This window comes from Clarias gariepinus, chromosome 4 (genome assembly GCF_024256425.1).
Source record: "Clarias gariepinus isolate MV-2021 ecotype Netherlands chromosome 4, CGAR_prim_01v2, whole genome shotgun sequence".
Classification (NCBI taxonomy): Eukaryota; Metazoa; Chordata; class Actinopteri; order Siluriformes; family Clariidae; genus Clarias; species Clarias gariepinus.
Genome location: NC_071103.1, coordinates 43,157,153 through 43,175,000, shown reverse-complemented (window position 1 = coordinate 43,175,000; position 17,848 = coordinate 43,157,153). Strand labels below are relative to the sequence as shown.

The window sequence follows — 17,848 nt, the reverse complement described above, 5'->3', positions numbered from 1 at the left end:
ATGAATAAATCAGCCTGCAGGTGTTTGTGGTGATTTAAATATACAATTTAGTGTCGCTTTTGTATTAGTAAAAATCATAGCAAACTCGTGATTCTGTAGCATTTCTTTATTGTGGGTAAAAAAGAAAGTAGAGGAAGCAAATTAAATAAATAAGATCTTTAGATAAAATCATTTAATCCCAATTGATTGATGAAGATCATGAGAAACATTCTAAACAATACAAACACTTCACAGCATTAACAGCTTCACACTTTCAGTTTCACTTTGGCACATGATGATAGCTCATTATCATAGTCCAGTATGCACCATGTGAAGTCTGTTCATCATACCATTGGCATCAACCAACTGTAAACCCATCATTCATCCCCGACCGGTAATACATTACAGTAATATAATAATGGACAGCTCCAGCTCCTATAGCATCCCATATTCAATTCAGTTTTATTTGTATAGGGCTTTTAACAATGTCAAATTGTCGCAAAGCAGCTTTACAGAGTCAAAAGAAACTATGGACATGTGTATGAATTATGAATATGTATGAATCAGACCGATCAGATCGTCCCTGATGAACAAGTCGTGGGCGAGGATGATGAGAGAAAAACTCCCTGAGATGGTAATAGGAAGAAACCTTGAGAGGAACCAGACTCACCAGGGAACCCATCCTCATCTGGGTGATAACGGATAGCAGGGATTGATCTGCACTCATACTGTGTGTTAGGAGGCTGGAAGTTCAGTATAACAGGAGATGTGGAGAAGTTTATATTCAATTTTATTTGTATAGCGCTTTTAGCAATTTTCATTGCCGCAAAGCAGCAATAAGTGGTGTATGGAGTCCAGTTCGTTATTAAAGGCTCAGGTAGACTGTAGGAAACTCCAACATTCACCAAAAACCCTTTGAACAGACTGTGTTCAAAAATAAGTATCTTCACTTCACTGATCATGTGACAGAAAGAAGCAACATGATTGGCTCATCAAGACACGCCAGCTTTTGCTTGAAAATCTGGCCCCTATATGTCATACTTTTATTTGTGTTTAAAAATAGTTTAAAGCTTGTAAAATATGTTTTTATAGCTGTTTTAACACCTATTAGAGTTAACCATAGGAGTGAGTGAGGGGAGAAGACAAGACACCGTCCAAACATACTATACGGGTCTAAAGAAAAAGAAAAAGGGGGAAAACTAAACCTTTTTTTTTCAATATTAAACATCAGGACATATTGTATATTTAGATATTATTTAATTAGAAAAAAAAGTCTTACTGTTAAACCAATGTTTTCTCTTTTCTCTGTGCAACTAAAGTAAAGGCAGCTTCTGAAGAACAAAGCGGTAATTTTTTTTTTCTCTTTTTCTTCATATTATTACTATTATTACTAATCATAATAATAATAATTACCATTGTTTTTTTATTTCAGGCCCAGAAGGTAAGTGTGTGTGTGTGTGTTTAATACATTTCTTTAGTTCTGTGATTTGTTTACTGCTCTAATGTTAAGTGCCATTTTTACTCAGGATGAGTTAATCAATTCAGCAGCGCCCCCTACTGTTTTCAATCCTTAATCAGTGTGATTATTTCCACTGAGGTTGTGTCCTAAATGTGTGAGAAGATACATTCTTACTGACAGCAGTTTGAAACGATGTATACAGAATCCAGTGACTATAAACACTTACCCATTCTTGAGTTCCATCTTGGGACACAAGGCCACTGTTAGACTTTTCCCCATATCTTCTACCACAATCTGAGTGTATAATTATTCTGCATTTTTGTACAGAAATATTATACGATATTTTTTATTACTTTATATAATGAATTGTTAAATTCTTGACAGACTCAGATGGAGAACATGGTGAGACACTCTGGGTGCATGGAGTAATAATAATAATAATAATAATAATGATGATGATGATGATGATGATGGAGCACCAGAGACAGTAAAATGCACAGAAGATCACATGGGATGTGTGGGATGGGATGTGTGGATATATATTTATATGTACACACATATGATATATGTTTTACATCTATACATCTATATCTATATTTGTATATATTACGGTCAAAGATGTTATGAACATGTCTTTCATCTTTGACCTTCAGGATGTGTTGCATTAAATCACTATTTCACAATAGTATATATGCATATGTAGTCTACACACACTCATCATGACAAGTGAAGGTCAGAGAAGTATTGGGCTTTTTATCAGTGATTTTCCTGGACTTTTTCTGACACATCTGTAACAGAAGTAAATTACAAGAGTTTGGAGCACAAGGTTTCATTTGGGGTTTTCTGAAATCAACACATATTGATTATATGGTTCAATTTCAGGTTTAAGGTTAAGTCTTTAAAAGCTTAAAGTTTGCCTGCTTTATCCATTTCCACCCAGCTCTTATGTGTGGTTGGACTTATTGTCCTAAGGAATCCTGAGGTTCTCCTCCTTCCTCATGATTCCATCTGCTTTATTTAATGCACAAGTTTCACTGGCAGCAGAACACAAACACACCCAGAGATCAATGCTACCCCCCTCTCCCATGCTTAACATTTGTTACAGTGTTCTTGAAGTTAAACACCATATGTTTAACCCTTCAAATATACCTCTGGTCATAATTTTCCTTCAGAAACTTTCAGACAGAGACTTTCCCTTATTTGTCCATGTGATCAGCTGCAAACTTTGGTCGAACTTGAAGGTGTTGACTTTGGAGCAGGGGCTTTTTTCTTGTTCTTAATCCTGGCCTGACTGTAGACAATGACACTGGTGCTCCAGCAGCTTTCAGTTCATGGCAACCCTGTGCCTGAGTGGTTTTTTTTTTTGTTTTTTTGAGAAATTAAACCTTGTGCCCCAAAACCTTGGGGTTTTTTTTCTATCAAATATGTGTGTATTTGTAAAATCATTCTGCTCCAGAATAATCACTGAGAGTCCAATATGCGTGAGTGTATGTAAACTTATTATCACAAGTGTATACAAACCAATTAGCCATAACACTAAATCCACCCACCTAATATTGTGTAGCGTCCCCTTGTTTCAATAAAACAGCTCTGACCCGTCAAGGCCTGGACTCCACTAGCCTTCTGAAGGTGTGTGTGGTATTTGGAACCAAGCTGTCAGAAGCAAATTCTTTAAATCCTTTAAGTATGTAAGTGTGTGGGGTGTAGCCTCCATCCATCAGACATGTTTCTTCAGCATATCCCACTGATGTGGATCTGGAGAATTCGAAGGCGGAGTCAACACCACAAACCTTTGTCATGTTCCTCAAACTGTTGCTGAACAGTGTGTGCAGTGTCAGGGCACATTATCCTGCTGAAAGAGGACTCTGTCATCAGGGAACACCGTCTCTATGAAGGGGTGTAACTCATTCTATAAAAGTGCTATGGTAGGTGGCAGGACCCGAGGCTTAACAGCAGAACATCTCCAGGGCATCACACTGCATCTGTCTGTTTGCCTTCTTCACCTAGTACATCCTAGTGCTGTCTCATACACAACAAACTGTGCAGTACAGTGTGTTCTGACTCCTGTCTATCAGAGCCAGCATTCACTTTTTCATCAGTTGGGCCACAGTAGCTCCTCTATTGGATCAGACCAGACTCCCTTCCACACACAAATGTCCCTTGGGAGTCCATGACCCTTGGGGGGCAACCACTGGAGCCCAATGGTGACCAATATATTTATTCACATTTTGTATAACTGTGGTAGGAACACACAATGGCAATAAGCCAATTAGCTTAATCTGTGGGTCTGTGTGCGAACCCAGGACAGGTGCAAGACAACAGTGCTAAGCACTTAACTACAGTACCGTGCCACAATTTTGTTTAATTGCTGCCTAAAAATACTCCACCCCTGACAGGCGCCAATGTAATCAGGTGTCAATGTTAATGACTTTATCTGTCAGTAAGTTTATTGTTATGGCTAATCGGTATGTGTAAAGGTTGATAGAATTTTTATTTAATACACTAGTGTATTAATCCATGTAGAAATGTGAGAGTTAGGGCATTTTAGAGCTAGCACGTAGTGCACTATGAAATGATGCACTAGTAAGTGAACTGAAAGCACATGTTTTCTTACCGAACATGTGCGTATGTTTGTGTGTAAAGTAACATGTGATCAATTTTACTGTAAATGTGTGGGTTACAGTATAGAATTATTATTATTTTTTTTTGTGCATGTGTAACCTGTATCGGACGAAACGTGTGCTAGTATGAAAACACATGTTCCATGTGTGAGTGTGTGAGTGTGTGTGTGTGTGTAAGTGTGTGTGTTTGTGTTTTAAAACACACAAATAATAATTTTTTTCTCAGTGTGGGTTTGTTCTTAGTACATGTGCTGTTTTAATGTAAACTACGTTCTGTGTTTAAACAGTTTTTGGGAGCATGAGGAAGGCTGACCTGAGAGCACAGTATCAGCGAGTGTGCTCATAAAATTAGCTCATTAAATATATATGCACACACACACACACACATTCTCACACTCACAGATGACCGTCCTCACACTCCCATTTTAACATCCTGTGTGTATCTATGTGTGTGTGTCTATATGTGATCTGTATCATACAAAACATGTCTAAATGTAGATCTGTGATCTGTACTGGTGTGTGTTATAATTTTTTTATGTGTCATGTACAGCCTGTGTGTGTGTGTGTGTGTGTGTGTGTGTGTGTGTGTGTGTGCATTTGTTCTAACTTGTCTATTCTGTGTTTAAAGAGAAGACTGAGTTGACTGGTCTGTTTTTGGAGAAGCCAGTAGATGCAGTGGCCATTACAGGTACAATGCACCCACACACATACACACACAAATTAAGCATTAAGCATTTTATATAAACATATTTCTAATATGACATGATTATGTTCTTTCTGTGTGTGTGTGTGTGTGTGTGTGTGTGTGTGTGTGTGTGTGTGTAGGGAAAGATGCAACGTTTATAGCTAAGGTGGATGCCTCCAATCTGCCCAGGAAGCCCACATTGAAGTGGTTGAAGGGAAAGTGGCTTGACCTCGGCAGTAAAGCAGGAAAACACTTGCAGTTTAAAGAGACCTATGACAGGAATACTAAGGTTTGTTTGTTTGTGTGTGTGTGTGTGTGTGTGTGTGTGGCAAATCAGCTAAACAGCAAAACCTGTTATGACTAACTCTTGGTCCCTGGTTGTCCTTGCTTGGACTACTTTTGGTATCCACTAACTACTGTATACCAGAAACACTTTACAAGAACTGCTGTTTTTGAATCTGACCCAGTCATCTTGTCACGAGCTAGCTAGACTCACAGGCCTAAATCCATTCCATAGATTTCCCCTTACGCGCTCCGCTTTCAATCACAGCACACCTGTGTTAAAAACACATAATTTGCTCATCTTCGCCCCTAGTTACCTCGCCCGATTTCGGATTAATCTTCGTGAATGACCCTGCTTGTGTTTTGGATTAAGATTTTTAGCTAGCGCTACGGATGTGTTTGTGCTCACGGCTGCATCTCCGCCCAACGGCACTCACCTGGGACCCATGCTGGCTTCTTCCCATCGCTCCTTGGCTACAAACGCGCACTTCCGCCTACAATACACTGTGGCTATGGCAGACCCAACAGACGCCTTCCGCCACAGGCCGAGTCTCCGAACCAAGCTCCAGCTTCGCGCCAGCAGTCGATCGGAGGTCAAACTTCGCCAAACAATCGCCCACAGGGTGCCATCATCAATTCTCAGCAGCAGAACCTTATACAGTTATTCCAATTTTTATCCCAATTGTCGACCCAATTTCAACATGTCTGCTTCACGCTCCCTTCTGCCTTTACACCTCCAGCTCGGCATGAACCTCGTCTGCCCAACCCCCAGCCCTATGACAGAGATCCTGGTACTTGCCGCTCATTCTTATCACAATGTTCTCTGTTGCTCGAACTTTAGCCTTCGACCTACCATACTGAACTCTGCAAGGTGGCATACATCATCACCCTTCTCACGCGGAGAGCCCGCGAATAGGGATCAACTGTCTGGGACGCTAATGACCCCTGCTGTGCCACATTCGACTCTTTCACCAAAGAAATGAGGAGGGTATTCAACCGCTCCGATGTTGGGAGGGAGGCTGCCAGAACACTACTGGAGCTCCGTCAGGGCGCCCGATCTGCCTATGACTACGCCATTGAGTTCCAAAGCCTGGTGGCCGCCACCCAATGGGACACCCAGGCTCTGTATGACACCTTCATGAACGGGCTCTCAAAGTCAGTCAAGGACCAGCTAAGATTCCAGCAGCTCCCTGACAACTTGAGCGGTCTGATGGACCTTGCGGGGCGGGTAGAGTTAAGGCTTAGAGAGCAACACCGCCTTTCGAACCACCCCCGGCTCAAAGCCGGTGTCTCTTCTATCCCAATCAGGCCAGCCAGCCCCCCGGCTGAAGCAATGCAGGTCGGACGAACCAGGTTCAGGCTGGAGCATGCCTTTAATGTGGCCAGGTCAGACATTTGCGTCTACAGTGTCCGTTAAAAGCAAGGCCCCCCCAGTGAACCTAGGCACACTGGAGGGGGGCGCCCAAAAACCACTGCCTAGAGGTTGTCCCATTCTTCTTGTCACACGCTTTCTTAGGAGTCAGTCCCATGTGGCCTACGCCCTCGTCGACTCTGGGTCCGACCAGAACATGATCAGTGCCACAAAAGTCAAAGAACTGCGCATTTTCACTCACCCCTTGAATGCTCCATTGTCTGTCAACACCCTTGATGGAACCCCGCTTCTGCTTTTCACCCATCAAACCGCTCTGATTACCCTGAGGACCTCTGGCAATCACACGGAAGAAATTTCCTTCCTCATCATGAACCAGGCTCAGTCTCAGCTGGTTCTCAGGCGCCCATGGCTTATTCGCCACAACCCCCACATAGACTGGCAAAACAACACCATCCTGAGATGGCACCCCCTCTGCCTGGCCTCTTGCTTGAAGTCTGCTCTCTCCCCTACCCTCGCCATAGCCGCCTGTGAGAAGTTCCCTGATCTCTCTGGGGTTTCATATGATTATGTAGATCTCGAGGTCGTGTTCAGCAAGTCGCGGACCATTTATCTCTCTCCTGATTGTCCCTATGACTGCGAAATCGACCTTCTGCCCGGCACAGCTCCACCCCAAGGGCGCCTCTTTTTACTCATCGATGGCTTCCCTTTCGTGTTGGAAAAGTACATTTCTGAGTCGTTAGCTGCAGGCATTATAAGGACATCATCGTCACCCGCTGGGGCAGGCTTTTTCTTCCACCTTTTTAAAAGAAGTGATGCTTACAGTTGGAGAGCCACTTCTAAACATAATTAATTCTTCATTATATCTAGGTCACGTCCCTAAACCTTTTAAGTTGGCAGTTATTAAGCCACTTCTTAAAAAAATCTAATTTTGACGTGAATGAAATAACAAATTACAGACCAATTTCAAACCTTCTGTTCATATCAAAAATATTAGAAAAAGTAGTATCAGCTCAAATTTGCACATTCTTGTAGGAAAACAACATCCTTGAAGAATTTTTGTCAGGTTTCAGGCCCCATCATAGTACAGAAACTGCACTAGTTAAGACTGCAAACGACTTGTTTTTAGCTTCAGACCAAGGCTGCATCTCAATACTAGTCTTACTTGATCTTAGTGCTGCATTCGACACTATAGATCATAATATTCTCATAGATCGCCTACAAAATCATATAGGTATTCAGGGGCAGGCATTAAAATAGTTTAGATCATACTTGTCTGATCGATACAATTTTGTAGATCTAAATGGAGAACCATCTGGTGTAATGACAGTGAAATATGGGGTCCCACAAGAGTCAGTTTTAGGACCTCTGCTGTTCTCAATATACATGCTTCCCTTGGGTAACATCATTAGAAGACATTGGATTAGTTTCCATTGTCATGCTGATGATACCCAATTGTGTAGTTCAACAATAATGTTGTGAAAATTCAAATAACTTTACAGATCTTCATTGTAAAGGGTTTAAAAAATGTTTTCCATGCATGTTAAATTAACCATAATCAATTAATTAAAATGCACCTGTGGAATGGTCGTTAAGACCTTAACAGCTTACAGAAAGTAGGCATTTTAGGTCACAGTTCTAAAAATGCAGGACACTAGAGACTTGTCTACCGACTGTGAAAAACACCCAAAGAAAGATGCCCTAGGTCCCTGCTCATCTGCATGAACGTGCAATAGGCATGCTGCAGGGAGGCATGCTTATGTGGCTAGGGCAATAAATTGCCATGTCCGCACTGTGAGACGCCTAAGACAGTGCTACAGGGAGACAGGAAGGACAGCTGATCATCCTCGCAGTGGAAGACCACGTGTAACAACACCTGCACAGGATTGGTACATCCGAATATCACACCTGCGTGACAGGTACAGGATGGCCACAACAACTGCCTGAGTCACACCAGGAACACACAATCCCTCCATCAGTGCTCAGACTGTCTGCAATAGGCAGTCCATGAGGAGGGGATGCGCTGCAGTACTTCAAGCAGCTGGTGGCCACACCAGATACTGACTGGTACTTTTAATTTTGAGCCTCCCTTCATTCAGGGATATATTGTGAAACATTTTAAGTTTATATCTTATGGTGTTGACTCTTTTAGTGTTCATACAAATATTAACACATTAAGTTTACTGAAAGTAAAAACAGTTAAAAGTCAGAGGACGTTTCTTTTTTTGCTGAGTATATATCTCAACAAAACCAGACGAAATACTCAAGTTATCTAGACTAACTGAGTGTGTCCAGAACATAAAAGATTGGATGACCAATAACTTTCTTTTACTAAATTCAGATAAGATGTAGATATTACTTATCGGCCCAAAAACCAGCACACAACAGCTTTTACAATTCAGCCTCCGTTTTGAAGGATGTACTGTTACTACCAGCTCAACAGTAAAAGACCTGGGTGTAATATTAGACAGTCATTTGTCCTTTGAAAATCATATTTCCAATATCACAAAAACAGCCTTTTTCCATCTTAGAAATATCGCCAAACTTAGGAGCATCTTATTCGTATTTGATGCAGAAAAGCTAGTTCATGCATTCATGACCTCCAGACTGGACTATTGTAATGCATTACTAGGTGGTTGTCCTGCATCCTCAATAAACAAGCTTCAGTTAGTCCAAAATGCAGCCGCCAGGGTTCTCACTAGATCAAGAAAATATAATAATTAAACCGCAATATTATCATACCTGCACTGGCTACCTGTTCAGTTTAGGATTGAATACAAAATAATATTACTTACATACAAGGCTTTAAATGGTTTAGCTCCCACATACCTAACCAGTCTTCTGATACGCTATAATCCACCACGCTCCTTAAGATCACAAAACTCCGGACTTCTGGTAGTTCCCAGAACTTCAAAATCTACAAAAGGGGGTAGGGCATTTTCATATTTAGCTCCAAAGCTTTGGAATAGCCTTCCAGACAGTGTTTGGGAAGCAGACATGGTTTTCCAGTTTAAAAGTAGACTTAAGACGCATATCTTTAATCTGGCATACACGTAACTCATCCCATAACTTCATACTCCAGTACACCTATCCTGAATAACAACTACGCTAATTCTCTCCATCTGTTCTGTATTTTTCTACCCATCCCGAGGCATCTGGAGATTGTACCAGCTTCAGTAGACAAAGGCCAACCCTGTGACAATCCTGAGGCATCCAGAGAAGGACCAGCTCCAGCTGGATTCTGCTTCATGATGGTTGGAGCTACACATGCTGCTCCTGTGCTTCCAGTGATCCCAAACCCCATCTGCCCTCTGCAGCTGCTGACTCATCCCTATGCTGAACTGGACTTAATGTCAATTTAAATAAGGAAGGGCATCCGACGTAAAACATTTGCCAAATCAATGATGCAAATCACAAATATAATTCCCATACCGGATCGGTCGTGGCCCGGGTTAACAACGACCGCCACTGGTGTTGTTGACCTACAGGGTGCTGGTGGAAATTGGGCTACTGTTGGTCGAAGAAGGAGAGGAGGAACGCGTGTTCAAAAGCAGAGAGAGAAGAGGAAAGGCAAAAGTTTAGGAGTGATAGTAGGGACTTTGAATGTTGGGACTATGACAGGGAAGGGAAGAGAGTTAGTTGATATGATGCAGAGAAGGAAGGTGGATATACTGTGTGTCCAGGAGACCAGGTGGAAAGGTAGCAAGGCTAGAAGCTTAGGATCAGGGTTCAAATTGTTTTACCATGGTGTGGATAGGAAAAGAAATGGAGTAGGAGTTATTCTTAAAGAGGAGTTTGTAAGGAATGTTCTAGAGGTGAAGAGAGTATCAGATAGGGTGATGAGTCTGAAGCTGGAAATTAAAGGGATAATGTTCAATGTTGTTAGTGGTTATGCCCCACAGGTAGGATGTGAGTTAAACGAGAAGGAGAAATTCTGGAGTGAGTTAGATGAAGTGATGCAGAGCATCCCCAGAGGTGAAAGAGTGGTGATTGGTGCAGACTTCAATGAACATGTTGGGGAAGGGAACAGAGGTGATGAAAATGTGATGGGCAGGTTTGGTCTTCAGGACAGGAATGTAGAAGGACAGATGGTGGTGAACTTTGCAAAGAGGATGGAAATGGCAGTAGCAAATACTTTCTTCCAGAAGAGGCAGGAACATTGGGTGACATATAAGAGTGGAGGCAGAAGCACTCAGGTCGACTACATCTTGTGTCGACGTTGTAACCTGAAAGAGATCAGTGACTGCAAAGTGTTGGTAGGGGAGAGTGTAGCCAGACAACACAGAATGGTTGTGTGTAAAATAACCCTGGTGGTGAGGAAGGTGAAGAGGACAAAGGCAGAGCAAAGGAAAAAGTGGTGGAAGCTGAGAAAGGAAGAATGTTGTGAAGTCTTTAGGGAGGAGTTGAGACAGGCTATGGGTGGTCAGGAGGGGCTTTTAGTTGACTGGACAACTACAGCCAATGTGATCAGGGAGACAGGTAGAAGGGTACTTGGTGTATCATCAGGTAAGGGGAAAGTGGACAAGGAGACTTGGCGGTGGAATGAGGAAGTCCGGGAGTGTATACAGGAAAAGAGGCTAGCTAAGAAGAAGTGGGACACTGAGAGTACTGAAGAGAGTAGACAAGAGTACAGGGAGATGCAGAGTAAGGTGAAGGTAGAGGTGGCAAAGGCCAAACAAAGAGCATATGAGGACTTGTATGCTAGGCTAGACAGTAAGGAGGGAGAGGTGGATCTGTACAGGTTGGCAAGGCAAAGAGATAGAGATGGGAAGGATGTGCAGCAGGTTAGAGTGATTAAAGATAGAGATGGAAATGTACTGACAGATGCCAGGAGGGTGATGGGAAGATTGAAGGAGTACTTTAAGGAGTTGATGAATGAGGAAAACGAAAGAGAACAAAGAGTAGAAGAGGTGACTGTTGTAAAGGAAGTAGCAAATATTAGTAGAATTGAGGTGAGAAGGGCGTTGAAGAGGATGAAGAGTGGAAAGGCTGTTGGTCCTGATGACATACCTGTGGAGGTATGGAAGTGCTTAGGAGAGGTGGCAGTAGAGTTTCTGACAAGTTTGTTTAACAAGATCCTGGAGAGTGAGAGGATTCCAGAGGAATGGAGGAGAAGTGTATTGCTGCCAATTTTTAAGAACAAGGGAGATGTGCAAAGCTGTGGCAATTATAGAGGTATAAAGCTAATGAGCCAGACAATGAAGCTGTGGGAAAGAGTAGTGGAAGCTAGGTTAAGGGCAGAGGTGAGCATTTGTGAGCAGCAATATGGTTTTATGCCTAGAAAGAGTACATCAGATGCAATATTTGCTTTGAGGATGCTGGCGGAGAAGTACAGAGAAGGTAACAGGGAGTTGCATTGTGTCTTTTTAGATTTAGAGAAAGCATATGACAGGGTGCCAAGAGAGGAGCTGTGGTATTGTATGAGGAAGTCTGGAGTGGCAGAGAAGTATGTTAGAGTGGTGAAGAACATGTATGAGAGCTGTAAGACAGTGGTAAGATGTGCTGTAGATGTGAGTTCAAGGTGGAGGTTGGTCTGCATGTATGGGTATGCTCTGGAAAGCAGAGGAATGAAGGTTAGCCGCAGCAAGACGGAATACATGTGTGTAAATGAGAGGGATCCAGGAGGATCGGTGAGGCTACAGGGAGCAGAGGTAAAGAAGGTGCAGGATTTTAAGTACTTAGGGTCAACGGTCCAGAGCAATGGAGAGTGTTCAAAGGAGGTGAAGAGGTGGGTACAGGCAGGTTGGAATGGGTGGAGAAAAGTGTCAGGTGTGTTGTGCGATAAAAGAGTATCAGCGAGAATGAAAGGAAAGGTGTACAGGACAGTGGTGAGACCAGCAATGCTCTACGGCTTAGAGACAGTGGCGCTGAAGAAAATACAGGAGGCAGAGTTGGAGGTAGCAGAGCTGAAGATGTTGAGGTTCTCTTTGGGAGTGACAAGGATGGATAGGATCAAGAATGAGTTCATCAGAGGGACAACCCACGTTAGATGTTTTGGAGATAAAGTCAGAGAGGCCAGATTGAGGTGGTTTGGACATGTTCAGAGGAGAGATTGTGAATATATCGGTAGAAGGATGCTGAGGTTGGAACTGCCAGGCAGGAGGTCTAGAGGAAGACCAAAGAGGAGATTTATGGATGCAGTGAGAGAGGACATGAAGTTAGTTGGTGTGAGAGAAGAGGATGCAGAGGATAGGGTTAGATGGAGGCAAATGATTCGCTGTGGTGACCCCTGAAAGTGAACAGCCGAAAGACAAAGAGGACTTGCACAACACAAATGATGTTATATCATTTCTATCTTTTATCACCCAGATGAGGATGGGTTCCCTGATTGAGCCTGGTTCCTCTCAAGGTTTCTTCCTATTGCCATCTCGGGGACACCCCAACGCAGCAGCTAGAACGCCAGGTGGCATCCGTAGGAGGGGGGGTATTGTCACGAGCTAACTAGACTCAAAGGCCTAAATCCATTCCAGAGATTTCCCTCTACGCGCTCTGCTTTTAATCACAGCACACCTGTACTAATTAAGTAATCATCCCTCTGCTTTATAAGCACGCAGAGGGATTCACCTAGCGCCGCAGTGTCTCGCTCGTGTGCCCCGTATTATCTTTGCTAGTGTGTTCAGCTAGCTAGTTTTTTTGCCCGTTGCAGAACCCCTGTTTACTCAATTGGATAATTCGCTCCTCTTCGCCCCTGATTACCTGGCCCGATTTCGGATTGATCTTCGTGTATGACCCTGCTTGTGTTTTGGATTACGATTTTGAGCTAGCGCTACAGATGTGTTTGTGCTCATGGCTGCATCTCCGCCCAACGGCACTCACCTGGGACCCACGCTGGCTTCTCCGCGTCGCTCCTCGGCTACTAACGCGCACTTCCGCCTTTGCGGTACAACATTCACGCCACTCGCACTCTTAGCTTGCGCCGGGAAAAGGAACACCTGGAGCAATCTTTGAGTAATCTCTCGCGCACGCGCTACTATCGGGTTCCCAGAGGATTCCCCGACGTCATCAACGTGTCTCCCCATTGCGTCATAGGACATCCCTTGACTACTTCCCGGACCATTCGCACACGCACATACACACAAGCAGCTCTTTCTCTCATACACACACACACACACACACACACATCTCCCACACTCGTCCAAGCTCTCTTTCGCATACACATACGCTCACTTGCACTGCTCTTCCAGTTTGCGCTTATTCATTTCTGGTGCATAAACTAATGGCTATTTTAAGGAAATCTGTTTCTGCTATTGGGTCGTTTCTCTCTCCGCGCCCACCCCTGACACATCTAGACATCACATTCTGACCTATGTTAAAGAATTTCAGACCCTTATGCTTGTCCATTTTTTTCTGCTTTAAACACATAAACTTCAAGACCTGGCTGTTCAGAAACAACAATTACAGAAGAATAATAAAGCATCATTTTCAGTAATACCATGCTGGAGCTAGTCACCACATATCTGTTTCCAGAACAGACAGTGGACCTACAGGTCATATAAAGCTGAAGTTTTATAAAAAAGAGACATGTTTTCTGACATGTTAAAAAAATATATAGGTCATGCTGGAAAGCTGTGAATCCTTCTTGGTCACTCTAACACACCCTGATAAGCTTTGATCTTACAGTCACTCACGGCTCATAACAATTGTCGAAGTGTCAAGTGATCTCTCTTTCTCTCTCTCTCTCTCTCTCTCTCTCTCTCTGTGTGTGTGTGTGTGTGTGTGTGTGTGTGTGTGTGTGTGTGTGTGTGTTTAGGTGTATACTTATGAGATGAAGTTAGTGAAAGTGAAGCCAGGCGATGCAGGAGGTTACAGGTGTGAAGTGACAGCAAAAGATAAATGTGACAGCTGCACCTTTGAGATCTCTGTAGAAGGTAATACCATCCCCAACACACACACACACACACACACATACACTCTACCATTAGGGTTACACTCACTCAGTGATGTGTCATTAAGTTTACAGCAGTGTCTGACATTTGTGCTTTTAGCTGCTGAACAAGATCAATCCCAGGACATTCTTTCTGCCTTTAAACGAGCGTAAGTATGCGTGTACATGAACGTGAGTATTTGTATAAAGTGTATTGTGGAATACTGGTGTGTGTTTATATAAAGTGTCTATTTATAAATGTGTGATTCCAGTGATGCGGGTGAGGATGAAGGAGAGCTGGACTTCAGCGCTTTGCTCAAAGCCACTAAAAAGTAGTAATCGTTCTTTCAACAGATCATATGTGTGCTCTATTTAACACATAAACGTGCATCTACCTTACATTACTCTGTGTGTATATGTGTGTGTGTGTCAGGCCTAAGAAACAGACACAAGTAGTTGATGAGAACGAGATTTGGGAGCTGTTGAAAAATGCCCACCCAAGTGAATATGAGAAAATTGCATTTAAATATGGAATCACCGATCTGAGAGGAATGCTGAAACATCTGAAGAAGTTGAAGCCTGTTGAGCAAAAACACAGTGAAGGTGAGAGTGTTATTTTTTTTTTCCAGATGCTGATTCTTTCTTCCTGATGTCCTTGTGCAACACATCTAAATTTACGAAAAGTGCTATTGGTCTCATCACTCTCACTATTAAGTCTTAGAGACACATAACTCTCTTAACAACAACTTCTGCCCCTTCAATAAAATTCATGAAAGCCTTTTACTTGTGTTTCCAAACCCCTATCAACCACCCTTCACCACATCTCAAACTTGTTCCCAAAGCTCCTACAATATGCAAATCCTTCTCAGGCACATTCCTAAATGCTTCTCAACCAGTTCTCAAAAACTCATCAACCACATTCACCGTACCCTCTCAGTCTTTGCAATAAAGGTCACAAACCCACCCATGTTCCCAAATTTCCCTCAACCACAGTCTGACAGCACCTCAGCCAGATTTTCCAAATCCCCTGATACAATTTTTCCAAGCCCACCACAACCCTATTCCCATAGCTCCTTAGCCATATTCTAAAAGCCCTCTAAAGAAAGGTATATGCCATGGAAACTCAGGAAATGTGCAAGCTTTACCAGAGATTTGTTCTTATTTTTTTCCTTTTCATCCTTCATGTAAGCCTATTAGTGTGCACTGCTTATGTTAATTGCACAAAACTTGCACTTCATATATCTTACAGTGTTTAATTTCAAATTTAAGGTGAATATGAAAACAGGTCCATTTCCCTCTGCCTCATAGTGTCACTGAGTGAAAACAAAAACATAAAATAGGTTTATGGTTATAACACAGATGAGAATCATCAAACATTACATGCTGGCTTACGTTTCCATTATCCCACATACCCCTACCACCTGACTAAGGCCAGGGAGCAGTCCATCCTACAGACATGTAATCTTTAAGGTTTCTGGGTTTTACAATCTCACGGTACCTGAAATGGGAGCTCTTATACCCCTTTTCCTCTGCTCTGACACAAAAGCGTTTTTTCAGCATTTTGGACATTCACCGAGATTCAGCAGAAATTGGAAAGTGCTTTAAGAAAAAAAAAAGTGTATGAGGAAATAAGAGAAGAACTAATAGTTGCAGGCTTCACATGAACAACGGACCGATTGTGTATAAGCTAAAAAAAAAACTGAAGAAAGACTTTTCTTGAAGAAAGGACTTGGTTCTCAGGGCAAAGAGGCAACCTCTATGCTTGTAATGGTAAGAGGTGGTCTTCAGGGGGACTTAGTTGAATTTCGCTCCAAATTACTAGTGCACTAGTCCACTAAGACCAGTACAAATTCCATTTGGCTGGAATTTTTGACAATTAATTACTTTTACTCAAGGGTTTAACAGTGAGCCCAGTTGGAAAAAGGATTCCCCATGAATGGTGAAGGGGCAGAGACCTTACAATTCTCAATGTCTTTCTGATGCTGTGCTGATATTACTGGCTCCAGCACCACCTTCCCTCCTAATGCAATGTATATACTGCACCAAGCCTCACACTACTGGATATATCCATGAATATTTTATACAGTATTGTTATCTTCCTTTGATTAGGTCCATCATACCCCTTCACATCACTACCACTTCACATACCCTACAAATAAACTCTAACCCCTATTGGTGAACCCTTCCTACAAAGTGCAAGCTTTTCTTTTCAGGTCCCCTTATGCACCTCGTTCCACACCCACTCTTCCATTTTCTCTCCCACACTCACTCCTTCATCCTTTTACCATCCACACACACTCCTCCATCATCTCAACATCGACTTCTCCACCCTGTCACCATTCACAACCACTTCTCCACCCGCTCACCATCCACACCGACACTTCCACTCTCTCACCATTCACACAAACTCCTCCATCCTCCCATTGTCCACACCCACTCCTCCCCCTTTAATTCACCACACCCACTCTTTCACCCTCTCACCCTCCACACACACTCTTCCATCTTCTCAATATCTACACCACACTCACTCCACTCTCTCACTATCCACACCCACTCCTCAAACCCCTCATTGTCCACTCATCTAAACATGAAAACTTCAAGGTTTTATTAAATTGAAAGAAATGCTTTCCAGAATTCTAGGTTCATGCTTCCAAGTCATTCATCTAAAAAATGTGCTATATTTGTTTGTGCGTGTGTGTAGCATTTCTGAAACGTTTGGAAGAGTTTTACTCTGTAATGAAGGGAAAGAAAGTTGTGCTTCGTGTGGAGGTTGCAGATCCCAATGCTGAGGTCAAATGGCTCCGAAATGGACAGGAGATTAAACCTTCAGCCAAGTGAGACACACATTACACACATTTTCTTAAGTTTGACAGCTCTTAAAGGGTGCTTGCTTCCTCACAACTGATGGGTCTCCATGTTGTAGATATATTATGGAAGCCAGTGGGAATGTCCGCACTCTTACAATTAATAAATGCACCCTGGCTGATGATGCAGCTTACGAGTGTGTGATTGGAGAAGATAAGTGTTTCACTGAGATCTATGTGAAAGGTACTGTGTGTGTGTGTGTGTGTGTGTGTGTGTGTGTGTGTGTGTATGTGTGTGTGTGTATTGTGTGTGTGTGTGGGTGTGTGCGCGCATGCTAGTGAAGTTAGATGTTCAAATACATAGAAAGTGTGTGACAATATTGTGTGTTAATATTGCATGTGTGTCTGTGTGTCTTTCAGAGCCACCAGTTACAATTACAAAGCTGCTGGACGACTATCAGGTGGTGGTCGGAGAGAGGGTGGAGTTCGAGATAGAGGTTTCAGAGGAAGGAGCACATGTCATCTGGTTGGAAAACATACACAGTTTTAAACATACTCATACATACATACTTGCTATTAATTTATATGGTGCTTACACAACACATATGGATATTGTCACGAACGGGGTGGTAATGGTTGTTGGTTTGCGGTGGGCATAAAGGCAGGCATAGGCGCAGAGGGGTGTTTTGACCAAAGACATAATAGATACATGCAAAGACATAAAGAAACATAATGAACACTTGCACATCATAACCGGCATCAGACATCACCAAGGCACTATGGTG

At 42.7% G+C, this 17,848-nt stretch overlaps 1 protein-coding gene across 1 annotated transcript in view; it reads left to right on the top strand.

Moving 5' to 3' along the window:
• Positions 1 to 1,630: 1,630 nt before the first annotated feature.
• The window catches only part of mybpc2b (myosin binding protein Cb), a 29,960-nt gene continuing 13,742 nt past the window's right edge, over positions 1,631 to 17,848 (top strand). Inside the window, exons 1-11 of the mRNA XM_053494520.1 lie at positions 1,631 to 1,700; positions 1,823 to 1,840; positions 4,688 to 4,747; positions 4,885 to 5,033; positions 14,146 to 14,263; positions 14,381 to 14,429; positions 14,532 to 14,591; positions 14,693 to 14,862; positions 16,961 to 17,093; positions 17,183 to 17,307; positions 17,484 to 17,589. Coding sequence (XP_053350495.1) covers positions 1,631 to 1,700; positions 1,823 to 1,840; positions 4,688 to 4,747; positions 4,885 to 5,033; positions 14,146 to 14,263; positions 14,381 to 14,429; positions 14,532 to 14,591; positions 14,693 to 14,862; positions 16,961 to 17,093; positions 17,183 to 17,307; positions 17,484 to 17,589 — 1,058 coding nt within the window. The remainder of the gene's footprint in view (positions 1,701 to 1,822; positions 1,841 to 4,687; positions 4,748 to 4,884; positions 5,034 to 14,145; positions 14,264 to 14,380; positions 14,430 to 14,531; positions 14,592 to 14,692; positions 14,863 to 16,960; positions 17,094 to 17,182; positions 17,308 to 17,483; positions 17,590 to 17,848) is intronic.